This window comes from Rissa tridactyla, chromosome 7 (genome assembly GCF_028500815.1).
Source record: "Rissa tridactyla isolate bRisTri1 chromosome 7, bRisTri1.patW.cur.20221130, whole genome shotgun sequence".
Taxonomy (NCBI): domain Eukaryota; kingdom Metazoa; phylum Chordata; class Aves; order Charadriiformes; family Laridae; genus Rissa; species Rissa tridactyla.
Genome location: NC_071472.1, coordinates 39917689 through 39945133, shown reverse-complemented (window position 1 = coordinate 39945133; position 27445 = coordinate 39917689). Strand labels below are relative to the sequence as shown.

At 42.9% G+C, this 27445-nt stretch overlaps 1 protein-coding gene across 1 annotated transcript in view; it reads right to left on the bottom strand.

Annotated features, from left to right (window-relative positions):
* UNC80 (unc-80 homolog, NALCN channel complex subunit) overlaps nt 1–27445 on the bottom strand; it is a 130114-nt gene that overhangs the window by 62394 nt on the left and 40275 nt on the right. Inside the window, exons 21-28 of the mRNA XM_054210195.1 lie at nt 27007–27106; nt 22087–22259; nt 15860–16072; nt 12788–12923; nt 10126–10259; nt 5930–6095; nt 2183–2386; nt 581–681 (exon numbers count right to left, since the gene is read on the bottom strand). Coding sequence (XP_054066170.1) covers nt 581–681; nt 2183–2386; nt 5930–6095; nt 10126–10259; nt 12788–12923; nt 15860–16072; nt 22087–22259; nt 27007–27106 — 1227 coding nt within the window. The remainder of the gene's footprint in view (nt 1–580; nt 682–2182; nt 2387–5929; nt 6096–10125; nt 10260–12787; nt 12924–15859; nt 16073–22086; nt 22260–27006; nt 27107–27445) is intronic.

Below are 27445 nucleotides of genomic sequence, written 5' to 3'. Positions count from 1 at the left end.
TTTCCCAGAGGCTGTGAGCCCAGCTCCCACTGTAGCCCATTCTGTTACTTTTCCTGAACTACCCACTACTAGCCATTCTGGAGATAAGATACTGAGCTAATGGATTTTTTTCAGCTGAGGTAGCATGGTTGTCCCTGCATACCTAGAAAAGGTCCCTTTTCCCTTACAAAATAAATATATGAAATGGACAGGGTGGTGAGCCCCTGGCCCAGGTTGCCCAGAGAAGCTGTGGCTGCCCCATCCCTGGAGGGGTTCAAGGCCAGGTTGGACGGGGCTTGGAGCAACCTGGTCTGGTGGGAGGTGTCCCTGCCCAGGGCAGGGGGTGGAACTAGGTCATCCTTAAGGTCCCTTCCAACTCTAACCATTCTGTAACAGAGGGAGCAAAACAAAAACTTTCTGGTTTTATTCCATTTCAGAAATGGCAAACGGACAATTTCCAAAGGCTGCAGCTTACTTACACTTGAGACTCTTAATGCTACATGGAGAAAGTGCTGATTGTGATCTGGTTATCGCCAGCACAAAGGTTTTCCTTTTACTGAAAATGCCATCCTTGAGAGCACTGCCAGCGACTCATACTTACATGCAGCCACGACATGTTCCGGTGATAGTTCTCCTCTGTGCCTGTGTTGCTCAGCACCTCGGGCTCGATGCTAGGTTCGCTTGCACTCCAAGGGCTCCCTTCTTCAAAAGAAAAATACCCAAAAGGTGGTTGTTTTTATTGCTCCCTATGAGGTTAAAGACTAGGGACAGCACTTGTAAGCCAGGCCAGCCTTGTGGGAACAGACCAGAGTACACAGAATATGCCACACTGGAAAGACTGCGTTTGGACACCCCTCCCCAATCCTTACATCATGCTGGCTTGACAATTACAAGAACCATTTAGATTTGGCTCACAGGCCATCCTGTCAGTAGCAAACACTGCTCCCTCCCCACTTTTTTCTTAATGGAAGGGGAGAAGATAAATGAAAAATACCAGAAACAAATTCTTTGCACCATTCAGATGCTGCAAATGGTTGGTTTAGTGATCTGCATTGACTGGGCTCTGTGGTTAAAAATGTCAACAAAAATCCAACCAGAAGTGGCATCCAACTGGAAATGCCAATGGGCAAAGTCACTGCTGATCGCCCATGGAAACTGCTCACGTCATGGGGATGAAAGGGGAAAAAAATCCTGATTCTAGAACACTAGTTCTACAGAACTCAGGCAAGGGAGAAATTTCTCTGGGAACTTCACTGATCCCTGTGTTTCCTCGGGCCATTTCATAACCTACTGGCCTCCTGTAATACTAACGCTAATGCCGTTAAGAGATGGCTGGGGATGAACTCTGGTTAATCCCTTCTTCCTGCTCTTTAAGTGAACTGTGACTTGCCAAAGTCCATAGAACAGACAATCCCACTCTCCGTGTTCACCTATTGAAGCATCTTCTGGGCAACATAGAAATGACCATTAAGCTTGGGAGTTGTTTCAGCTGCAAATGTATCCAAACTGCAGGTTATGGTTAACACCCCTATCAGAGGGAGCCCCTTTAGTTCAACTGTGATGGAGATTTCTTGTGGCAGGATGCACGTTTGGTTTCCATAAGATAAATATATGGGGATCCATCTTTTGGAGACTAAGGCAGGTATCTGTAAACTGTAAAAATATATGTATATGCCAATATGTAGAAGTCTAGTCTTTAGCATGTACGCATTATGTTCTACATACAGGAATATATATATTACATGTCATATGACATCCCTATGATATCATATGCTACACAGAATATGAAGTGCATGTCTGTACATATATATATCCTCTCTGTTAATATAGACAATAAAATATGACATGACCTCACGTATTCATTATATCATATGATTAGGGGCGTGTGTATGCGCATATACACACGTGCGCGTGCTCCCCTAAAGACAGCATGCGTTTGGCTGGCAAGCACCAGCATTCCAAGAGTTCATGCTCTAACACGGAGCTCTGAATTGCTGACCTTCGCATGGGGCCAACACTGCACCCAGCATCTGAACCATCTTCCTCCCAGGCCCTAGCTCAGGCAGTGCTTTAAGAGGACTCTAGTTTTTTCCTAGCCTGCTGGGGTGGGGGTCTCTTGTCATTTCTAGCTCTGCTGCAATCACATCAAGAGTTTAGGTCCTGCCTACTGTCCCCTCCCTTTCCACCCGCTCGTCTAAGTTACCTATATCAGTGACAGTGTCCCTGCTGTGGGACAGCTGCAGCTCCTCATTCTCAGACTCTGAGTCCTGCCGTGATAACTTGGTGCTCTTTAGGCTGCCGGCCCGGCGAATGCTGGAAAGGGAACCCCCCTTCTTCACCCGGAAACTGCGGGTTCCTTTAATCTGGAGCAAGCGGGAGCCTCCTATCCTGATCTTCCTGCTGGGAACTGTATTAAAAGAATAAAAGAGGACTTTTTTCCCCTTAAATTTTCCCCATTTTAAAAAGAAAAATATCCTGGCCCTCCCCTCCCTCCCGACCCTTTGCTGCCAGTCTGTATCGCAGCATCTTTTCTTCTACCAGAGAACGTGGGGCCAGAGGCTCCCTCCAAAGCCACCGCCAATGCAGCTCTGTCAATCAGGCAGTAAAGATGCTTTACGGAAATGCGTTCAACTCCTCGTTTTCTGGAGGCCTGGTACGTCACCTCAGGCCTTGTCTGCATTTGGAATTAGCCCTTGTTCAACCACCAGCAAGCAGAGTCAGCTGCTCTAACAGAAACCCAAAACGTGGACAAGGAAAACCTACGATTCACACCAATTTGATTCAATTCCTGCCAGGAAACAGGATCTGCCCAGTGGATGTAAACTGCAGGTTTCTTTGCCAGCCCCTGGGGTTTACATTAGTGCAGAATCACCTCTTGCTAGGGACAGATGGCTGAATCCCAAGCATGAACAAGGCACCATGGACAAACCTATTTTCCTGTGGGCCTGGGTTCTGTAAACCTCACTGAACTCTGCAGTAGGATCAATTATTTGTTCATACAGCACGTGTGACTGCAGAAGGGTAGTTTGCTTCATGAGGTTAGCACGCAAGACTTCTTTGAAGCAAGATTTGCATAAATCCGTGTCTCTGCATGTTACTCTTCATCATTAGAATGCTTTAGAGGAAACGGGAGCACGTAGATCCTCTCCTTCAGACAAATCAGCAGCTTTCAGGCATTAACAACATCCATCGACACTCTGCATTTTTGATGAGCACAGACATGAAATGGTTCAATGTTCAAAGCACCAACCGTTTGCACTTTCATTCTCCTCTTAGTTCAAAGGCAGTACATGGCAGAATGTCAGTCCAAATGTTGCAACACTCAGTCATTTTACTGCAGATCTAATCAGGCAAGGCCACGTGTGATCGGTTACCTTTTGGTGTGTTGTTGAGAATGAACAGGATACATCTTTTTGGATGCCACGGGTAAGCTAAATATTTTAAGAGAATTGCATTTTGGCTTCAGGAAAAATCAAATACACCTTTACTCCTGAGAATGCCCCTAGTTCCTCCAGAACCCAATTCCCACTCCCATTTCCAGTGGCTAACGTCCTGGCCGAAGACAGCTGGATAGGTTTTGAGAGCTACTCCTCAGTTCTCATGAATCGGCTGGGCAAATCCCTGTTGGGTGACCAGAGAATCTCTCTCCAAGTGACCATGCTGAGCTCCTTAGCAATCTCTACTACTTGAATTCTGTTCAGATCAGCCTCAACACAGTTGCTCAGTTCCCCCAAATGCCAAATCATTTAAGTGCTTGTAACTGCATTTCATGAAGTCTGCAGAATCCCATTTTAGCACCCAAATAATACATGTGATCCTCTGAGAGCCTGCATCTACCTAGCTTTAGTGTCTGTATTTCAGACCTACCTGGAGCAGATTCTATACAGTAAACTCGTAGCTTTTGGATAGCTGTTAAGCCACACCTGGGGTGAGCAACGAGAGCAAAGTTTTTAACACTCCGGAAAAAATGAAAGGAAACAGATTAGTACTCATCAAAGAGACTGAGGTAAAGAAACCTGTCACTGCAGGCGAGAAAAATTTAGTTACATTTGCACAACAACATTTTCTTATCTAGAAAGGTGTAGATTATGAAAGATGCCTCTGCATCTGTTATGTTTGGCCCAGGTGGATCCCCAGAAGAATCTGCTGTGGCCAGAGAAAAGAACATAATTACCGTAATTTGAAAATATAACATTATCTTGCATTTATTTAGCTTCCAAAATACTGCAAATACATTTTTGCTAAAGTGCATTAGTATATTAGGATTCAGCCTTCCTACCATAGTCACTTTTCCCATCTCTAAAATGTAGTAAAGAGGCAGCTTTGGTAAAGGAATACTACATGGCAGCTTAGGGAAAAGGGAGAATGTGGAAAAAAACCAAATGAAACTGCAGGGAAAATGTCAAAGATGCAGAAAGCTAATACTGCCTTTGCAAAAATAACTTGGTTCTGCATTATGTCTGTAGCAGAGTAACACATGAAGGAAAACGTAAGTCAGCATTGTCCCTAAGGAAAACAGGATAGTTAGAAAGTGGCCACCAGCATTTTCCAGCAGCAGGACTGTGGGTTTGCAGGTGTTTTCCCACGCAGGTAACATCCCGGTGGACGGAACTCCTGCCTGAGAGGCTGAAAAGTGGTTTCAAGTAATTGTCATAACTATCTTCTAAAAAAGCCAAACCCCAAAACCAAGCTTTTCCTCATCTAAATAGTCAGAGACATCTTATCCCACTGATCTTAGACCACCAGACAGACCACATGGCTTTGGCCTTCTCTGGGCTGCCAATATGCCAAGGGTACAAAAAATGAGCTTGAGCGTGAATTTATCCATCTCACCTTTCTTAGGTGGATACCTAACTGTCTTCACAGGAGGAACTGTCCCCCCGACACAATCTTGGAGTCAGTTTTACACCATGTAAGTCTTGGAAGCAGTTCTAATATTCTCTCCAGAAATTGTGGCAGGGTCACAGCTGAAGGCAACACAAAATTTACCCAAAGCCCACTGAAGTCAATACAAGCTCCTCTGAATCATTAATACACATTGCAGTTCCTAGAGGACAACCACCCACGGATTCCATTCTTTTCCAAAGAATCATCAAACATTTATCCTTTTCAAACAATCGTCAAAATTACCATTCAAACATCTGCACCATTATATGGCTATTATTAGACAGAATTTAAACAGTTCTAGAAAACTTATTAGAGGAAGAATCATTTACAGGTAACTGTCTGGCAGTTTAGCCTCTAATTGCAAATACGCACGATGACTGTATATTGTATTGCAACACTTGTACCATCAGATAGTATGTGAGTTTCGCATGAGATGGCTCAAAAATGGAAACAATCTGCTGTTCTCAGCAAACACAGTGAGCTTGAGGTTTGCTTGTACAGTATACAGTATGTTGGTAACATTAATCTGCTAGCCATCAAAAGCCACATAAGTGTGTGTTTTTCATGTGGTAGCAAAGAATTCAAGAGATCAAGTGATCAACTGCTAATTCTGTGAGATGCCATGACTTCCAAACCAGTACAGATTTTCCCAGAAAGTTCCCAATTTTCCCTCCTATCTGTGGTTTTCCCAAAATGAAAACTTGTCATCAGAATAAAAACCAAACCAGAACGCTTTTGATCTTTATTTTTAAAGTGAATCAAATAGTGATGCTTTCCTCAGCATCCCACTGAGAGACAGTTTCAAACGAGGCATCCTCCTTTTTAGAAATCTTGCAATGCTCTCAGGCGGTTTCAGTCATAGCAGTGTTTTATAAAATTTAACATCTTTGCTTCTCACATTTGTTATATTGAACCCTGAAGGCCAGAAGCATCTCAGAAATGACTCAAAGCCACGTGACTCCATGGCTGCCTGCTTTTTAACACAGTCTATGCAAATGAAAACATAAAATCAAGCGCCACTTCACAAGCCCTGAGAATACAAAAGCCTTGTTGTCTGACAAACCTTTTTTCTCCTCGAAGCCAGCCTCAGATTTGAGGGTGTGGCTGCTGCTGTGCAGGGAATCCTTTGAATCTTCGTTTTCATCCAAAACCCCAGCAAAGCTGATCTTTCTTTCATACCTGTGCCGGTCCATCTCAGGGTCCAGGCGCAGCCTGCAGCTCTCCAGGTCCTGCAGCAGAATGTAGACCCGCCAGCAATATGAGCCCCCGTGCTTTTCACCATGACCACAGAAGCTTCATGAAGAACTGCTTCAGATGGAAATTTATTTCTGTCACACAATTCTCCATCTACCCTGACACTTTCTAATCCAACTAGTCTTTGGGCTTGCGGCATGCTGAGCCACGGTGAACAACGTGGATGGTCCCTAACAGATAGGTGGCAATAAAAGGTGGCTGTTGCCCAAGGTGCTGGGTGGATGATTAGCTCTGTGCTCCAAAAGGCTCCCTGTGATTGACCAGGGAATGCATTGCCACTGTACTCATCAGAGGCAGAAAAGCCGAGAGAAAGCTAGCTGAGGGTGCGCCGGCGTGGCCCAGAGCAAGCTTTCACCGTGCAGATCAGGCTGAAAGGACACAGTGGAAAAAAGGGAACAACAAAAATGTTGGCCGCACTTACATTCTGGAAAATTAACAGCATTGCACCAGAGAGAAGCTAGTTTGCACCATCATTTTCCCCTGTTAACAGAAATGGTACCATTTGTGCCACGTACTGACTACCAATTTGGGCCAAACACCCAAAAGTCCTAAGATTCCACAAGCTATGGATTATCATCACCTTTCTCTAACTACAGCTAGAAAAAGTGAAAGAAAGACTGTGAACTTTCACACTGTCAGACACAGTTAAAATGCCGGTCTCTTTAAGAACATCATTTGTTCCTTTTGACCAGGGACATCATCAGCTTTGAGACCTCCCCACCCAAAATGTAACTAGCTGAAATCTGAGACGACACAAAGTTCCCTGCTGTGAGTAAATGGATGATGAATGTGAACAATAATATCACTGAAAATTATCCAAATAGTTATTAGGGATAAAATTCTGCAGGCTCAAGAGATCTCATACAGGAACTTGCGCACAAAACTCCTGTAGAAGTTACTGGGAGCTACCTGGGTAGTGACAAGGTCTGCCACTCTAAGAGTTGGTTTGAAAAAGAAAAAAAAGGGTTTCTCAAATGTATGTTCTAGACTAAGCTGTGCTGAAATGGGTTAAATCGCCTGTCTAGCACAGTTGAAGGCCCAAAACCGTTTGCAGTCAGTTTTGCATCTCCAGGGAAAATTATCATAAATGATTGTCAGAAAAGCTAACAGTTGATGGCCATAAGGGAAATATTTCTACTTTGCTCAATAACAAAACCTGGGCTATAGAAAGCTCAATGCCTAAGGTAATGCTCTCTAGTATCTCTAGCATTGAAAACTTCCCCGTAAACAGTTTAAAACATATCTAACACAGTTTAAGACATGAAACAAAGGCTAAAGCATTTCAGGATAAAAATTTGTGATCAAATTTGTCTGAATTAGCTCAGCTTCATAAATTAGCATGCACAAGATGAGCCACGATAGCAATATGCGATAGCAGTATTCCTAAGGGATGGTCGGTGTTCCCCTCCCCGGAGTGTTTAAACACGTTACTTCCCCCAGCTGTTTGTCAACATGCTTACATTGGAAATTACTGCCCTCACAAATAAGCTGACAGAATGAAATCCATCCTTTCAGCACACAGTTCGTTTGGCTCTATCTGTCTTCAGCAACTGCTAAGCTAAAACGAATGATTTTCCACCACAGCAAATGACAAGTCCCGGTTCTCTGGCTCTACTGTGGCAGCAGAAGGCTTCAAGAGAACGTCTTCATCACTCACGGCCATTTGCAAAGTCAGCTTGGATCTACTCCACCAGCTTCAGGAAAAGGCTTCAACCGAAACTTTAGTCAGGACTGCCTACCTCACCCAAACATAGGCAAGGGTGCTCATGTGCTCTGCATGGCAAGTCTGGATGGACTGTGGGTTGTTAAACCGGTTCACCACAACTAGTTTAGTTGAAATGCTTCAGTTCTTCAAAGCTGCGTGTCAAAGTCTGTGCTCATATCTATGGAACAGGTATGCCTGCAAACACCAGTGGAAGTGACATTTGCTCTACTGGAATTTCAGCATTATGGACCACAACATTATGTACCTGATTCTCTTGTGTCCTGGTTTCAGCTGGGATAGATTTATTTTTCTTCCTAGTAGTTGCTGTGTTTTGGATTTAGTATGTGAATAATGTTGGTAACACATACTGGTTTAGTTGTTGCTAAGTAATGCTTACATTAACCCAAGGAGTTTTTCAGCTTCCCACAGAAACTGAGAGGGAGCGCAGACAGGACAAGCTGGCCAGAGGAATATTCCACACCATAGATGTCATGCTCAGTATATAAATGGGGGTCGGCTGAGGGGCAGGAATACACGATTGCTGCTTGGGATGGGCTGGGCAGGGCAATCAGTCATCGGGTGGTGAGCAATTGTGTTGCATCACCTTTTTTGTATATTCTTTTACCATTATTATAATTATTGTTATTTTCTCTTCTGTTATTTTCTCTTCCATTACTGTTTTATTAAACTGTCTTTATCTCAACCCACGATGTTTGTTTTTTTACTTTTTCTCCCTCTTCTCCCTGTCCTACTGGGAGGGAGGGGAGTGAGTGAACACCTGCATGGTCCTAGGTGCCGGGTGGGGTTAAACCACAACATCTTGGAAAGGAAGCATCACTCCATAAATAAAAAGACTAATATTTTAATCTGCAGTGTTGTTGGCTCTTCTCCCCCCGCCACATACAAAGTTAAAAGTACTCCTCTATGGCCATTTTCTCTAATAGGCTCTTGCATAACGTGACCTAAAGGTTTCTTCTGCCTACACATCACAGAATAATTCCTCCTCCTCCTCTCCCATATACAAGTCTGAAAATCTATTAATCAGTTGCATTTCTATCTGGCACAAAAGCACAAATTTCTGTTGACCTTCATTACCCAACATATTCTTAGTTCCAAGCCTAACTACTTTACTGAGATGAATTCTAAACCCTGGTATTATCCTGCTTTTGGATGGAGTCGTTTATTACCTGGTAAAAATATCAAAAAAGTGTTTAGGAAGACTCCAACTGAATTTATCCCTGTTTTTAAAAATACCCGGGGGCTGAGTCACTTCATCATAGGTCATCTACAGCCTTTGAAACCCATTTCAGAACCTAATTTCAATAATGCCCAGCCAAATCAGCCTGCCAAGCGTAACTGTCATCGGCAAAATTTGGTCTCAGTCCGTCATTAACAAAAATAGAATAATAGGGCTAAATCCTTCATGTTCACTTGGAAACTTCTCATTCTTTCTTTGTAATTTTTACCCTGACTTCCTAAACAAATTAGGCTTAAAAGATGAAACTGCATGTCTGCCATTCAGTTGTCATCTCATTGCATGTTAACTACCGCTGAAGCTGATGATCACCTTCAACCCAACTTGACAAAAGATAACTGAGGGCCTTTGTGTTTTGTGAAACAACAGGCTAAAGGCAATGTTAAACCACATTATTAGACATAAGAGAATCCACACAAGAATCAACCACTAGAAATCAGGTTTCATGGGTTTTGCTATTCACAAAATTAGTTGTCACATAATCAGTCATTCAGGTTGCCATCATGCCAGGATTTGCCTGTGCTTCTCAGACTCATGGAGGTTTATTTGTTTCCTTCTTTCTCTCCGTTTCTTTTCTTTCTTACCCGAGTCCCTTCAATTCTGTTGTCTAACTCAAGCCAAAAAATCTGTAATTTTTAAGCTCCAGCAAATTCTCTGAAAAACATCCTCTCGACTTTATCCTTACTCCAGTTCTCTGTCAACTGGTCCTCCTAATCAGCCAGGTAGCACATGAGCTGTCACCTCCTGCAGCCCACCTCCCACACCTCTCAGGTCCCCCACACTCAGTTCTTAATCCATCTGCTGCCCTCTTCTGTATTTTGAAACTTTCTTGAACTTCCAGTACATGTCGTGCTTCCAGTCTCATCTTCTTAATCCACCCATGTGATGTGCCCCGTCCACCTTCTGTTCACCAGACACAGCTCCTTTCTCCCAGCATCGGAGAGCCCCTCGAGCCCTTACCCCACCCTGCCTCTCCTCGGACAGCCCCAGAGCCCGACGACTCCTGCGGGCACGGCTCCCTCTCCCAGGCCTCTTGGCCACTTACCGCAAGAGGCTCAGTACGTGGCCTGGGCATGTAGGGAAAGGTCTCTCGAAGGAAAGTGGTTATCTCCAGGAGAAGCTGACAGGCTGCCATTTTCAGCGCAAAAGGACAACAACATTTGGTAGGATTCACAGTGCCTAGGAAAAAAGATTTCTACGGTGAGCAAGATTATACAAAATCTGGAACCAAGAGGTGATGGACATTTTGACATATGGTGCACAATGCAAGCTGCACTAAAAAAGAGGAAAACCCAGACTTCCATCTATGCCCTTGTTCCTATGCTAAAAGGAACGCAGTCAAACAAATACCAGCCCGTGTTTACCAGCACATGCAGTAGCACTAACACACTATAGTGTACTACGTATTGTATATCACATTATTAGTGAAGTAACACTACAGTGTTCAATAGTATATATTAGAGTATATTATGATGAAGTACCTACTAAACTAACGTGATCTTATAGCATTTTGTATAAACCTCATTTAAAATGAGTAAAGGTTAAGAAGTAGATACTCTTCTTCCCCTTTACAGTTTTGCATTCAGACAAATCTTCGGCAGTTCCAGAAAAGTGCCACTTTCAAATACAGAAAAAAATTACCAAAATTCACGGAGTTACGACTAGCCAGCAAAGAGATACTGTGCCTATTATTAATTACTACCCTGATAGCTGGAAAAGACGGCCTCCTTTGAAGTCAGGCTTCTTTATTTGTGCAAAGAATCCAAGTGCTATTTAGAGATAATCAAGAAAAAAATTCAAACTGCTTAATCAAATTAGACATTCAAATGCTTAACCTAAAACAAAAGGGGAAAGAGAAGAGGGATTATTGAAAAACTTGAAGTTTTGTCTCTAATGAGTCTAAACAATCAGCTTCAAAAGCCCTACACTTCGTATGTGCCATTCAATGCCATTCAAAGCTTGAAAAGTATGAGGAATTTTTCAGTGCTCGATTAATTTGAAAAATACTATTTAGGATAATAGACAGAAAAAAAAATAAATTAGTTGTGACAACAACTAACCATACCCATTTTAAAATAATGTCTGATATTACCATCTGCATGCATTTCAGAGAGATTTGTGTTTTCACTTGTTTTCCTCCATTTTTGATCTAATTACTTTTTGTAAAGAAACAGTCCAAACCTAACAAGTGATATAACACTGCAGGGAAACCAGATTAATTCCGTGATGCTTGCTAATTCCTCTGTACACATTACCAGTAAGTAATTATGGACTTTGTAGGGACTAAAATAACCTGAACTATCAAATACAGATGAGATGTACTGTGTAACAGAATATCCAGCTGCATATTATGTGCTTCTCAGTCCACTCCCTCCAGCATGCAGGCCAGCTTTTGAAAAATCTCTGCCTTCAGCAAGAAGGCAAATCGGCTGTTTTCAGACCCTGGCTCTCAGGACGGCACTTGAGACCTTACACGGCTTTCTAGATCACAACCTGTTCTCTCTGTCTGCTCGTCTTAGACCAGCCTTTCAAAGCAGCTCTGCATCCTCTCACGTGTGCCTTATCAGTGGCTGAACAGGAACGAGAAAACCCATTCTGTCACTTGGTCGTGGGAATGCAGGTTTTCTTCACCTTTCAAAACTTATTCATGGTGCAGGAGAGGGGAAAATTTGGGTGCACCCTCCTACTTTGGATATATCCCTTAAAGAGCCATAAAATATCCAGAACAGCCACCCACATCCATGTAGCTGCTCGCACTGGCACACCCCAGAGTGGCACTCACGAAGGCCTGGCTTAGGGCAAATACCTTCTCTTGACACCACTTACCGCAAACGCCATTTCACTGCTCCCACCTACTCCTCTCTACTCCAAAGTTGGCCTTATTGCAGTCACAAGAACAAACCCAGAACCCCAGAAAAAAAAAAACCCAGAAGACATCCAATGGCGAACAACAGTACACGTACACAGGAACCAGTACATTACAGCACACACGTACATACAAATGGTGTCTGGAGAGGACATAATGTTTGTTACCACCTTCACCTACACCAGTATGTGTTTTGACTTCATTTTGATTCACAGGGTGTGTTATAATTTGCATGCCCATCTCGACTTTCAGACCCAGTGATCACCACCCTTACGTGTACACACACACACACAAATGTGTGTGTTTGAGTCATCTTCTTGTTAGACAGGTTTTTAATGATACTTTTTATACCACTATGCTGTATTTGTGCCTGAGAATCCGGCAAATATACTGAAATCAAGATTTAAAAGCCTTTGGTAGAGCTGCGCCAATTCATACGAGGTGAGGAGATGACTCTTCAGTGTTAAGAAACAGAAAAGCAGCTGATGTTACACAAATATTTTGGCAGAAATAACTGTGAAGAATGGGAGCCTGAACCACTTTTGGCACTCAAAGGACAGCAAGACGCAAGAAATTAGTACCCTGTAGTTGCCAGTATACAGAAATTGCAACTCACTGCCTGGTTTCACCCCCTTTTCCTTCAACGTCTCTCAGCGCTGCTACCCATCTGTCACATTGCACAGCCAGGCATGGGAAGAACAGGGGAGGAAGCTGGGGTGAAGGTGAGGGACCGGGAAATACATCTGGGTGGCAAAAGGATGAGTAAAGAAGAAAAATTAAGTGCTCCTAAAGCAGAGGTTCTTACAAGCGGGGGTTCTTGTAGTAAAGGGAGTCTCCTTACTGTCATCTAAAAAGTCTTCTTCCTCATCCTCCTTTCTCAGGCGCCTCTTGGTCTCCTCATCATAGATGATGCCCAGCAGGTTGGCAGGGCTCTCGCTCTCAGCGTGGCACAGCTCGTTGAGGCGGACGCCGATTGCCTGCAGACAGGGAGAAAGGGAAAGCACAAGGAGGTGACAATTTCGGCCCAACTCGCTGGTGGTCAAGGGCTCTGCCCCATGCAGGCTGTGGAGATGTTCCAGCCAGAACAGAATGTCCTGGCTTTATTTTTATTGTCTGCAAAATGCAGTAGAGAAAGGGATGATAGAAGATTAATTGCTACCAAAACCATAATTTATTTCCCCCCTTTTTTCAACCAAAATTTGCAAACAGTGTCAAATTTCAGGATGAAAAAATTTTGCAGATTCGGTTAAATAACAAACAAAAATTATAATTCCCCAAACCAGCACGTGATGGGCAGGAGGAGATTAGGTCATTATTTTGTATGAATTACTTCCACTTTTCTTTCTCCCCTTGGTACCTGTGTGACAGAATTTTGCTACGTCTGAGAATACCAAGAATATTTAAGAAACTGTTTAAGAAATTATCCTGTGACTTAGGAATCCAGTAACAGTCCCTGTTTCCTCCATAAAACTGTTGAATACCCATGGGAAAGCCTGCTTCTGTCTTTAAAGCAGTCTGCCTGATGCACTTTCCAAAAATGAGCTGACAATGTGCAGACAAGAGCTGGGAAGGTGCATGGGTACCGGTGTAGAGGGGATCCATGTAGAGAAGACAGACAGATTTCCACTGAATACTGATAAATTCTCCAGAAAGGCATTGATCATTTATTCGCGGCTGTTTGCCAGCACCATTATTAGCATGTAAACAGCCCTCCTGGCGCTGCCAGCAAAGCTACAGATGAGGGTGTGTTAGAGAGAAGAATGTTCTCCTGCTAAGACACTTTAGAGCTGTTAAGGATTTTCTTCATTTTCTTTGCTGCAGATAAATGAAGAGAACACAGACAAGTATGTAGAACTTTATCCTGTGATGTCATCACTTTGCAAGGCAGGAAATGTGCGTAATTACTGAGTTCTCATCAGCACCTGCTATTTTGGGATAGTTTCAGAGAAAGATACCACAGAGGATTTCTGAATCTTCTAGTAGTCATCACTTATGGTCACGCCAGCGCTGCGTAATTTTCCTGTGTCGGCTGAAGTGAAGCAGAAATAGATGAAGAGTCACAAACAGGTATCAGTATGGCTCTTCTTCCTTGCTACTAAGCAGTTCCTGTGAAATCCAGCAACAATCAAGAGGGTAGACTCTACTAGATGAAGGGAATGAGGTGGTATTGTTGTGGTGTGCAAACTGATGCGAACAGTTGCTAATCTCAGCTGCACGTTGCTAAGTAAACTCCACATCTCTCACAATTTTTTTCCCCTTTCATGTTTCAGGCATTTAAAGGAAGAAATGTTCTGCTTTCCTCTCCACAAAGAAGTAATTTATCACACGTTATTTATGCTGTGTTGTCCACTCTAATATTAAAGTAATCATACATATTCCCACAGCATGCTAAATAATGAGCGCTGAATTCCTAAAATGTATTTTCTGCATAAGTTATCCTTTGTTTTCCGAGCAAACAGAGAGCATGCCACACTTTAAAAGAAAATGCCTGTGAACAGAAGAAGCCAAAGGAAATGACAGACTAGCCTGATCGGAACAGATTTGACACTGTATTATCTAAAATGACAGCATAACAAGTGATATTGCACAAACAGATGGATAGTCCTGACTGTCAGCAAAGCAGGCAAAAATACAAGGACTACGTAATCCTATGTTCTCCACTTGGAAAGATTCCTCAAAGCGGTTAGGCAAAGGTGGTGACCTCATGGAATACAGAAGCAAATACACTCACACTATGGACTTTTTCAAGGAACTCTGGTATGTGTGCTGTTATTAAGCTAGTCGCCTGTGTTTGAGACGTAAAAGAGGAGGGTGCCCTGGTGGCATTCCCTGAATTCGCTTCAGAAATGGAAGGAGGAGAGCTGCCAAGAGACAAAGGCTGGGTGCTCGAACCCCAGCTAGGTTCTTCCCCCGGGCTGTGTGCGGTGCTGGGAACATACTGACATGGCCAGCACTAACCCAAGGTTCCCTGCAGTGTGCTCCACTGAGAAGTGTGTGTTGGTTTAACCTGGGAGAATATGGGTCAGCAAGGCTTTTTTGGCATGGATTATGTAGGTACCCCAAGACTGCAGAATACAGTTTTCAAATTCCCCTGAGCCTTGGATTCTGTCTTTTTTTTTGTTTATCATGATGCTGACTGTGAAAATCTCTGGTTTTGTGAAAAGAGGTGAGAAGCACAAAGCTCACTTCCAGATACACATACGTAACAGGTATCATAGAGGTCAAAGGAACTTCTCCCACTGTTTTGAGTTGTGTGAAATGACTTGCAATAAGCGTCAGACCTTCAACGGGTATACCCTGGTGGGCTTCCAAAGAAATTGCCAGCGGCACTGACAGGGCCAGACAGGGCAATTGCCTAGTTCACGTGTTGTAAGAGAACACAGTCAAATAAAACTTGAAGGACCCAAGCTCAAAGCAGAGACAGTTCTTTAGATGACATGTAGTAGCCCCATAGAGTTCCTTGCCAAAGGATGATGAGCGATAACAGTTTGTACGGGTGCAGAGACTGAACAAGTACATCAAGGAGAAAACCACTACTAAATATACAGCACCACTTATAGCTCAAGCAGCCCTCAGCTAAAAATATTTGGAGGCTAGAAAAAAGCAAGTGGTATCACACCCCCTACTCTTACTCTTCCTTAGGCATTCACATATGACAAGTGCTGGAAAGAGGAGAGTGGACCAAATGCATCCTCAGAGGGAACACGGCATGGGGAGAGGGGGAAGGGGACACTTACATCCTAACAATGTCCATTCCTGTTAGGACAAGAGCTGATCCTGGCAAGTGAAGTGCAAGTTGGAACTGAAGCTTATGAGTCCCCATTTTACTGTAACTGAAATTCTACATAGGATCCAATTACTTTTACATTTTGGTATAATTTTCAACGTAAGTAGAAGAGAAATAAACACTTACATCTCCCCACTGGTAGAAGAGCTTAGCTGCATTCCACTGCAGCTTCTGGTTCCTTTTGTTGCCCACGATAGGAGAACGCCCACGGGACAGCCCTTTCTTGGTAATGTTCACATGGTGGCCCTTCATCCACTCGGGCCAGTTGCCGCGATTACAGCGGTGAACGAAGCGCGCACACTCGAGGAACAGGGCTGCTCTCGCCACGACGGGAGCTTCCTGAAAGGTTTGCAGAAAATCACCTTAAATACAAATACATTGGAAAAACTCTCTAAACATCAGAGGGTTTTTTGCTTTAGTCAATTGTTTCACAAGTTTGACATGGAGCCACACAGACTGAGAAATCTCTCCACCAGAGCCTGAAACCAGGACCTCTGCCTTGAGTCACACCTCTTCAGCTAATAAAGCCAAGGCTTATAACCACTGAACAGTTATGCTTAGTCCAGCCACTAGAGGGGAAGGAAGAGCCACATTATAAACTTATAAACAACCTTGTTTCAGTACCCCTCTGTAATCTTTTCTTTCAGAACCCACGTAGCTGCCAAAAAGCAGAAGCGTGTGTCTGATGCTTTTACTAGAGGAATGAGTCAAGTTTTCTTTTCACCTTCACCAGTAAGGCTGCAAATATTGCAAGCGCAAATAGCAGCTTGGCCACACGAACCCCAGCATTTGTCATGCTAAATTCTGCTTGCACATCCTGGGGGTGGAAGCATGAATGGAGGTTTGCTGAAACTATGAAGAATGCTATTTTGCACTTATAACAAGCAGATACGAAGAGCGAAATCCATTACTGGCATAGGTCAACAAAATTTCACTCGCCTAACTTCAATTGCCTTAGCAAGTATCAGATAATTTAGTACTGAAATTTAACATCAGGCAGTCGAGTTTCAAAGTGACAGCCTTGACTATATCCCAGGGGAAAATCCTTCTGCCCCCAGCTTGGAAGAGCACTTTTCTTTAATGGGAAAAATTACATTGAGTCTATTTCAGTTTGTATTAAACGGCCCAGCACGATCCATGTTAGACCAATAAAGAGTGCTTCTGAAACTCTCAAATATGTTCAAAACATAGACACTGTAATTTGTTTCCTAACAGGTAGCTTAGACTCAGGAAGGAGCTTTCTTCCCAGTAGTCTACAGCTCTGCAAAAATGACATCTTTACAGACATGGAAAGTGACTAAAGGCAAATGGTTCTCCTCATTTCCATTTAATTTCCCCCTCTCTTCCTGCAATTTTCACCAGCAAAAATCCCTGTGGCCAGCAGGTTATAAAACTAACAGTACAACAATGTTCACAATTCACAAGCTGGCTTTGAAAGTTTCCCTAACAGGGATTTCACAGAGCACAAACCTGTGTATTCCACACATTTAGATGCTGACAGCTTTAATGAGAAAATTTAAACAGATTAATATCTACTTATAAGGGGAGGTTCCTCATCTGTGGTCCACAAACAACGCATGGGCCTTGAGACCATGGAAGATGGTCTGCAGTTGGTCTGCTGAACATTATTAAATGATGCCTCCAACAGTGCCTTAATCAAAAGCTGAAAGAAAGAAATCTTGGACCAATGCTCCAAAAGTTTGGGAGTTGATTTAAGAAATTCCTTACTGCAGCTAAACTTACAGCCGGAAATTACTACCAACAGGACTGAAAAAAAGTCATGCCATTTAGGGGACTGGCAAAAAAAAGGGGGGGGGGCAGGGGGGAAGGTTATGTTTTGTCTACATAAACAAGAAAACCTATGTTAATCGCTTCCTGACACAACATCCCGTTGCAGCTTTTTGCTATTTTATTCAAATGCTGGAAGAAAATAGCAATCTTCTAGCAATTCTCTTCAATGAGGAGAACGTTAAATCTGGCCCAACGTTCTGATGAGGAAGGCAGAAATCTGAATTCATTGACAACCAGAAGCAAAACTAGCATCTAGCACACCTGGAAAAACCATGGCAGATTGCTTGTTGCTGACACGCAACATGGAACACAGAATAGGTGCGGATTTTATTCTTTTACTCTCACTGAGTAAAACCTTAACCAGACCTGGAGACATACATGAAAAGATGAAGCCCCAGCCTTAGCCTCTTGTTTTAGTTCACCACGGGTGAAGTCACAATTTCTGAGCATATAGGAATCTTGTAAAGATACGTGTGGTAAACACCATGGAAGCACCCAACTACAGGAACTAAACTAGGATGTGTAGGATGGGCGGTGGAGGGGAGGAGGCGTGTGTCCTGGAGCAGGAGTTCCAAATTAAAAATCACTGGAAAGACCTCCTGCGTGAAGGACTTTCTGAACATCACGGGGCACGAGCTCCCTGTGATTGCTTACCTGAGGCTCAGAGAAACCTGAAGCAGCAGCAAGAGAAAGATGAAGATGTGACAGAATGGACAGGGATGGACTCACACCACAGAGAAACACATCACAAATGGAGAGAAATGAATCAGGCAGGCGATGCATAGCTGAAAAGAACACAAGTTACCATGGTCACTGTCAAAGCTTAACACGGCAGCAATACTCTCACAAGCCTGCCCGTGCCTATATAAATTGACATGAACAAGAATCCACCATTTTCTTAACAAAATTTCAAGTACTCCCATTGGAGCTTTTCAATAGATACCCTGATTTTACTAGTAACAGCAAAAGCAATGACCTGGGTGGAATGCAGCAAATACAGAATAGATTTGGAATTTTACAGCATCACATTACTGTTCAAGTACAGCTGATTCTGCAGAGTTTTATATTGCAGAGCATTTAGGTCCAGTTTTGTTTTCAAGGACTATGAATTTTATAAGATTAATCAACTAGTGGTAATTCTCTTGTGCCCTTTTTTGTACTCTCTGAGGCACTTGGAGCAAACATTCATTTCCACTGGTTTCTTCAAGAAGAAAAAAAATAAAAAAGAAGAGCAAAATAGCAACAATCTGCTTTTAGAGTAAATAAAGTAAGTTCAAGTACTGTCAAAAGACGCTGACTGGACAGCTCTGCTTTGTCGAGCCACAAGTTAAGTCTGGCATGAGAAGTAGCTTAGCAGGCATGTGAAGACAGGTAGCAAGTAAATTACTAACCAATGTCTAGGAGAATTGCCTCAAAAATGTTAGTTCAAATCTCTCTGATTATATCTAAAAATGGTCTAGTACAATCCACGACACGACTCTCTGTTTCTGTTCCCAGTCTATTCTGGAGACCTGTTTGGAGCAATCTGTGATTTCCTTCCAGGTCATATGCCCTCCTATGGACAAATATTTCTCCTATGGAAACAGCCCCAAGGGAACAACAGAGCCTGCCTAAGCCCCTTGGTGACAGGCAGTCAGGATGCCGGCAGGTATTCTTGCAGTTTGGACTTTGCTTCTGTTCCCCCGATACTTGGTAGGTCCTCTTAAACACAACCCTGCCATAAAGCAGTGCCATCATGGCATTTCAACACGGACAGGGACTCGCACTTCTTATTGGAGAAGGAAAATGGTGACAGGCGTCACACATTGCTAAGCTGATCCCAGGAAAGCTTGTATTTACCCACCTGAGTCATTTACACTGGTCTAATTAGGACAGCTTAGGTGACGTCTTTATACAATGCTAGAGAGTGGTCTATTGGAATTCTCTGCAGAAACTTGACCACAGCCTGCAATACCATATAAGGAATGGAATATGCCTTCCGACCTCCAAGGTTTCTTGGAAAGGGAAAGAAAATCAATTTTATTATTGCCAAGTCTGGATTTAAGCTGATGACATAGGGATGAAACTGCCTGTAACACATGATCAGTTGTCACTGAATGTTTGCAAAGCCAGAAATTGTTTGCAGTTTTACAGAATTCAGTCAAGGATGGATGCTGCTTCTGGGAAATATGTTAACTACATAGTTTCTAAACCTAAGGCAACACTCAATTTAATATATAAATAAATCATTACCTCCGTAAGGAGGCAGCCTTTGTTTCATTGTTCTAATTCCTTTAAATCACTGTGGCAAACGTGTATAAACATCCAGGCTGATCAAAGATCTTGAAGTCGGTATAAGAATGGAATTTCAAAAATTTGCATGAAAAACCATGCTGAAAAAGTTTATGAAAGAACTGAAACTGAAGCTGTTTGCCTTTCAATTTTTAAAGGTTGCCATAGCAACTAGGCTGGATAAAATGACTTAAGAAGCGTTTTATTTGCATCAAACCTGATTCAAATTTTACTTCAGAAGCCTGAAAACGGGAGTTAAAAACCCAGAATGTTTTCTGTTGTGCGTGCTCTATTGATGTAACATCGGGGAATTTTCCATACATTGCCATTAAGCAATACAGTGAGAAGACAACCTGCCATCTTTTGAAACCCGCAGTGTATGTGCCTGCTCAGCCTCCACGTATCTCCAATACTTTGTGGACAAGATACCAGCTGAGCAGGTACTTGTAACGAGTCTCCCAAGTCTGTAATTAGAACAAGGCTTTTTTCATCTTTAGCTGCAGACCTTCTAGAAATTCTGATACCAAAGCCTTCTGTGTCATTGAGTGGAAAGGAAAGAGTCTCAAACGCTTTTGTAAAAGCCAGCTCTGGAAGTCAGAACAGACATCTTCAATCAGTTCACTCTGACCAGTAGTTTTCAGTTGACCTCACACATGGGCAGAGTAAGTTGGTCTGTGGCTTAATCATGTGGCAAATATAAAAAATAAATAATACATTTACAGGCACGAGGGACGTTAACTGCCAAACCCCTGTGTCACCGTCTGATTTATTAGCACACCGAGTAGCACATCCCCAGAAGGACCTTAGCGACTTAATGGACAGCAACGAGCTCCTCCCTGCCCACTCAACCTTGCATTCCGTGTCAGTTTAGAACTCGCAGTGGGGTGGCAGCCTGGCAGCCTTGAAGAATGAAGTTGTGTTTGTGCAGCACAGCCAGCAGGAGTGACTATCTCCCCAAGCCACCTTCTGAGCTCACCGCAACCCTGACTGGTAGGAATCACTTCTGATTGTGAGAGCATGAGACAGGCTGCTTCCACAGCTTCCAGCCAGAGGGCCAACAGTCTCCAACAGGAAGAGTGGGAACTGATGAAGAAAACACCTGTCTATTGGAAGACGGACAGGGACCAGTCCAAATAGTAGAGCTAGATGTGAACTGGGAGCAACAGCAACTTTGGGCCAATACTAATGCAGACTTGCTTGAACCTGCAGCTGAAGGATGCAAAGTGAAGACGAACGTATAGAGGCATGGTGCACAGAGTGTATCACCCCTACAACTACGGAGCAGAGAAGGCAGCACATCTCAGGGCACAGCACCAGCAGAGTGGGAGAGTCCATGAGCCTGGCATCTCCAGCAGCAAGCAAAAAAACGGAATATGAGCACGAATGGCACGTCAGTCAAAGAGGCAAGAGGTGGGGAGTGGGAAGACAAAGGGATAGAGGGGACGTGGATGCTCAGAGAGCAGTGGCTTTCAATCTTTTTCTGTTTGCAGACGTGCAAACACTTATGGAAAGAAGTAGAAGAGCACTGTGCAGAGAAGTTACTAATAATTCTCTGGCTTTTCATAGCTGTCTTTGTCACTCTCTTGTGCTTGTCACATAAGCGCCTCACAGAGCCCCACCGGCCCATGAACCACAGGCTGAAGGCCACTGCTTTAGAAATGGGACTGTTAAAAAAAACCAGCAGCTGCAAGGAAAAGAAGGAAGGAGATCTAGAAGAGACACTCATTGTCAGGAAGGAGGGACTGAATTGTGTCACTTCTGTGATTTGTATCTGCAAATTAGCAATATCTGCATTTAAAAGCATGCACACTCTCACACTCTGACATTTCGAGTTTACTTTCGCTGACTGGCTCTGGTGACTAATAATTCAGCATTGCCTAATGTATTTATAACTCTGTCAGAACCCCTGAGTGGAACTACTGTGCCTCTCCAGGTAGTTATCCAGTCTTCAATGCTTATTCTGTAGGCTATTATTGACACTAGGAGCAGAAGCAGAATGGCTGTGAGCAAAATTTGAAGTCTGATGATGAAAGTTTTGCACCGGCAATGACCTAGTTATGGGGAGCCTTAGAATAAAAAAATAAAAAAATAAAAAATCCATTTTGTCTGCATACACTCATCCAGCCACAGATGCTAAAACTCCACCTAGTAACAGCACCACCAGTTGGCACTGCTGTGATGCTTTACCTGCTTTCTGTGTGGGCGTGTGCAGCATTAGTGAACCACAATGGACCACCGCGTATGCACGTGCTCTCACTCAGCAGGTAAAAATACACCAACAAATGACTTACAAGATCCAGGGCTGCTGCCAAAATGGAGGCATCGGGGATAGTGCCCGGTTCACAGCAGTTCAGGAGAAACTGAAAGCGCTTCATGCCTTGGCGGATTGCTCCCAGGTTCACAACGTTCTTGGATTTTCCTCCTTCTTGGTTGGAGGTCAAGTGATCATCAAAGCTATGGCAACCTAAAGAGGCAGAGAGTACAGAGGGGATGCAGGGAGGGGCAGGGGGATGGGAACACAGTCTCTCACCAATAAAAAAAGCGGCACAAAACCCCTGATGAATACGGTCTTGTCTAAATCCCTTCCTCACCCTGATGTGCTATCTTGAAGATAATAGAGGCATCTTTACAATATTCATGACTTCCATTGAAATAGGTGTACAGCAAGCCAGATTCTGGTCTTGATCATACTAATGTCTGCCCAAACAATTCCACTGTACTCAGTGTGGAAGCCCAGGATCTACCCCAATATAAGTGAACCACGACATGGCCCTTCCTCCCCACCTCTTTAACACAGAACATCATGATTACTGTCCATTTTTCCTGAATATTCTCTTACCTTACCTCTCCATTGCCTCTAAGTTTACCTGAAAGTGGAGCATGTGCAAACCTTATTCCTCATGTATGGATTTAGTAACACGTCTACTAGGGTAAAACAACCAGTAAAATCAAGTACTGTCTTAGGGGATAACAACCAGTAAAATCAAGTACTGTCTTTTTTTTTAGGCATACGTGTTCTGCAATTGCCATAACACCCGAAGTGAGACTGGACTGAACTCCTAGGTATCACCATCATTCCAGCCTCTCTCCCTTGAAGTGTCTTGCACTCTTTGGGGTGGAAAGCTCCTTAATAAGAGTTCCTTTTAAAAATAAAGCTAGCAACCCTCTTCAGGGGTTCTTTCAAGCATGATTTTAAACTCCATGTATAGAGTTCACATGATAAATCAACTAATTCCATTGCCGATTGGAATGAACACTTCCGAATGCAGAAGATCATTACGCAGTTGGTACCCAGAGCTGAGAGAGTGGCAGAAAGATACAGATGAAGAAAGTCGTTTCAAGGGCACGGTGGCTGGTCAAAACAAGAAGAGTCAGCTTCTGGATTTTTGGTCTTAAAATACTCTCCCTGATTACATGTGAAAGTACAAATGTTTATAGAATACTGAAGGATAGAGCACTGAAGAAGAGAACACCGAGTGGAAAATTCAAGATTGGCTTTAAACACGGATTTGAAAGACGTCAGCTGTACAGGACTTTGTGACTTCTCCTTCCTTAGGAAGGAAGGATGGCTGAAAACTCAAAGTCCCTTTGAGATTGCACTCCACACAATTACTTGGAAAGCACTTATGTACCACAAACAATAGTCACAACAGAAAATGACAATGTAGATCTTCACTTTCCCCCTGAAGACAGAGGTATATCAATCAAATTTCAAGAGACTTCTTTATGACATCTGTGGCTTTTCTCTCTCCAGTGAAGTTGTACATAATTTTCCAGTAAACAAAATGTTCCTATGTTGGGAAATATTTCCTCAAAACGGAACAAACAACAAACAAATAAAGTAGAAAGAACAGGTAGGACACTCACATAAATGAGCAGGCACAAATACCCTTTTCTTCTAACTCCTCCTGTTCCCTCACAGCCTGTAGCATGCTGTCTGAGCCTCCCTGCTACGGCTGTGGTAACGCTAACTCATTTGAGGTATAAACCTATTCAGGGCCCTCTTAGGGCTGTGCCTGTATGAGACAAAGAACAGAAACTTGACTTTCTGATACAGAAAAGCCTGCCTAAGACATCTCCCTAACCCTCATTATCAAGATCTAGCAGAGGCTTTGTCCATCTGGGCTCAGCGGTGCTACCTACAGTCTATCACTACAGCCCTTTGCAGTCCCAGCCTTGCACTTTGTTGAAGCTTTGCATGAGAATCCTTCAGGAGCAGCTGATGACTGTCCTCCACTAGGCCCATCCTGGAGCAGCCTTGCTGTAAGCAGGGGAGCCCTCACTGGCTCAGCGTTACTGTCACTCAGCCCTGCAGAAAATCTCACCCAGTGAGCAGAGATCATTTCCTAACACAGGAGGACACTGGGTGGCCAAGCTCCCACCCAAACGCGAGATCGGGCCTCGAAGCAAGCATGTGCTGTGGTTCACTGTGCTGTATGCCTTGAGCACCCTGGCAACTTCTATGGTCACTCACAATGTCTTCAGTATGGGCCTGAAGGAACGTTAAGGGTCTCATGTAAACATATTCTATATATGCTGTGTTCTTAGTATAGGTAAAAAGATCATTAAAAGAAACATTTTGTTATGCATAAATGTGCATATAATTTTGTGTATATATATGTATACATATGCACACATACAGATATACACACACACACATATGCTTACACACATATCCAGTGGTCTAGATGATATATCACAATGAAGATTACAATTCATAAATGATGTGACAAGTTATTCTACTTTTTTTTTTTTTTTTACTGTAATGTATTTCTCCTCTCTCCATTTTCTTTTAAATTTCACCTACTATGTTAAAAAACCCAAAAACACAAGAGGAAATACCACATGGAAAAAGCATGAGCAAAGTAATGGCACAACATCATGAATGACAAAGAATGGGAAGGCAGAAATAGGTTCCTAAACAATGCTTTAGTGTCAGACCTTGAGGGATCTAACAGTGTGCCCATCCACCTTCAACAGGCTTTTATTCTCTTCTCCATAAGCGCATAAAACCTGCCAATCTTTATGGAAGATACTGAAGCACTGGAAATTTGAGGGCCCTTTGTAACATCGCTGTTCTACTGTGCTATAAACTGTCCCACCCTGGCAAGGCCTCACATCAGTGTCACTACGCACACAGACGTACAGACACACACAGGCACGTACAGCTACTCTAATACTTTGGCTAATGGTATGTGGCTTTCATTGCATACCAGAGACCCTCATGGACATGGTGATACAACTTCCTTAACTGTCACACTTTGCCTTATAAACTTTAAGTACCCTCCCTTTGCTTCAGTTAGTGGCCAGGCAACAGTCCAACCCTCCCCATCAACATCACTGGACAATTTGCTTGTTTCTCATACTAACGTGCAAGGGGGTCTGTCGTGTTTAACCTGTTGCATCACTTTTACTGTGGTATTTCTAACACGTGCATATATCAAAACCAAGCATGTGTCATGTACATTTCTTCTCTCACGTGCATGTAAAAGGCATTTCAAGTTCTCTTCATTAATTACATAAATTCTAATGTTACTCACAGAAGGCTAAAGTATGGACAACACTTCCAAAGCTCAAAAAGCTAATACTAACGTATCATCCAAGTCTTGTATAGACTTAAGTTGTGGCACACATACTGAACAGGGCTTTTGACGCTCACAGGGCCAAGACTAAATCTGTGCCGTTAAATCAAGAATATGGGCACTCTAGGCAGAAGCAAACTCAGTGGCATAAAACCAGCATTAGCAAGATGAAAAAGAAATTATTTCCTACAAGAAAATATGAAGGACATCTCACATGAGCACTGTATAAACAGTTGTGGCAGTCTGTAAAGATCTCACTGCCCCTCAGTTGTTTGTTCCCAGTAAAAGCTGGGAGAAAATACGCTGGAACTATTTCACATCTACTTCGGCACAAAGCCGCGGATGAAGAAAACAATGCAGTTCCTTCCACGGTGGGGGTATTCACCTTCAGCTACCAAGCTGCAATAAGCTGCTGGGCTGACGCATTCTCCTAAAGGAACGATACTTTTCACCTAGGAGCTAGTTGAAAACCACCAGTAGTGTTTCTGCAGTGGTAGGATGATGACCAGTTTACGCTGGGGAAATACACTCATACTTTGCTAGTATCACTTGCCTGAACAATGCCTTACACGCATTACGCTGCAGGTCTGGGACAGATGATTCTGAAATACATACAATGCAGTGTGAAAGTTTAATGTTAGAAAATAAAAAACAGAATGCCAGAGAATGTAACACACTGTAAAGCTACAGAAATAATGGTGAAAAAAAAATCTACTCATTTTAGTGTGTTTTTGGGAGTTGGCTTGGGTTTTCTTGAAAAAACAGTAACAGAACTTCAAGATACAAGGTTGTCTCCTTGACAACAAGGATGAGCTCTGAGCTGAGGACATGAGCATGCGAATGACTGCATGACATTTTAAAACAGAATGTATCATGACCTTGTATTATTCATAAAGGCACTTTTCAAACATTGCTGATTTTGAAAATGCATTGCAATTGAATATACTTTTGTGGAAAGGAAAAGTAGTGTTGTTGCTATTATGTTGTGTGCTAAGAAAAAGGGACAGCATCCCTAACGAATGGTATGCAGACACTAGACATGCAAACACAGAAGAAAAGAGATAATTATAACAAGGTTTGTACAGGGTTTTCCATTTCATCAGTGCTGATCTTTGCTGAAACTGTCAAATGGTCACAAATTGGAAAAAAAAAACACAAATAAAAAAAACTGATGGAACACCCATTGTTATATTAGGCAATGAAAGATTTACACACCTAATTTTGAACTGAGTAAGAGTGCTTTGAAGCAAGCATTAATTTTTCAAGTGTCTTGATCAAATTCAATTTGATTTGAAAAGCCCAAATGTTGTATTTGCATAATTTATTAGGACAGTCTTCATTTTTTTAAAAATCAACTTTACTAGAGTTTTTTTCTAAATCAAAACAAAAGAAAGAAGGAAGGGAAAGAAAACAGTTACCAAGACTAAAAAGTTGGAGAAGGTTAGAATGGATACAAAAATTATGGAGAAAGCAGGAAAAAAGGAAAAGGGTTAAAATACAGAAAGGAAGAGATTTAAAAGAAAAAACTCAAAAGAACGAAAAAAGGAGACGAGAACCCTGATTTCTAACCATCTTTTTCTTCTGTGTGATGAAGCTTGGATGGGTGTCTTCGGCAGGTGCGCCATTTACCAAGACGCTTGAAGAAATTCTCCTCTTCATCTCGCCCGTTGTCCAGGCCACCTCCTGGCCCCCCTCCTTCCGACAGCTTCACCGCGCTGGTAAACTTCACCTGTGCAAAGACAGAGGGCCAGGTCAGGCTGCGCCACACCACTATCTCTTGGTCTTCCTTGCTTAAACGTACAGCAGCTACAGAAGGGCTGTAGCACAGTGGATCACCATAGCAACACAAGTGGGTCTGCACAGACTGACGTCTGCTGAAGCACTTCATCTTTTAAGCTTTCTGCTTAAAAGGTTGGTCTTTCACAAGAGGCTGTAAAGGCACAGAGAAGGAAGGATAAGCGCGACCAACAGTTAAACGTTAAGTGCGTTGACAGAGCCTGCGTTTCTCTCTCAGTGAGCCAAGGCAGGCTGACCAGTACAGTGTAGGTTTAACCTGGTCTTCACTGTG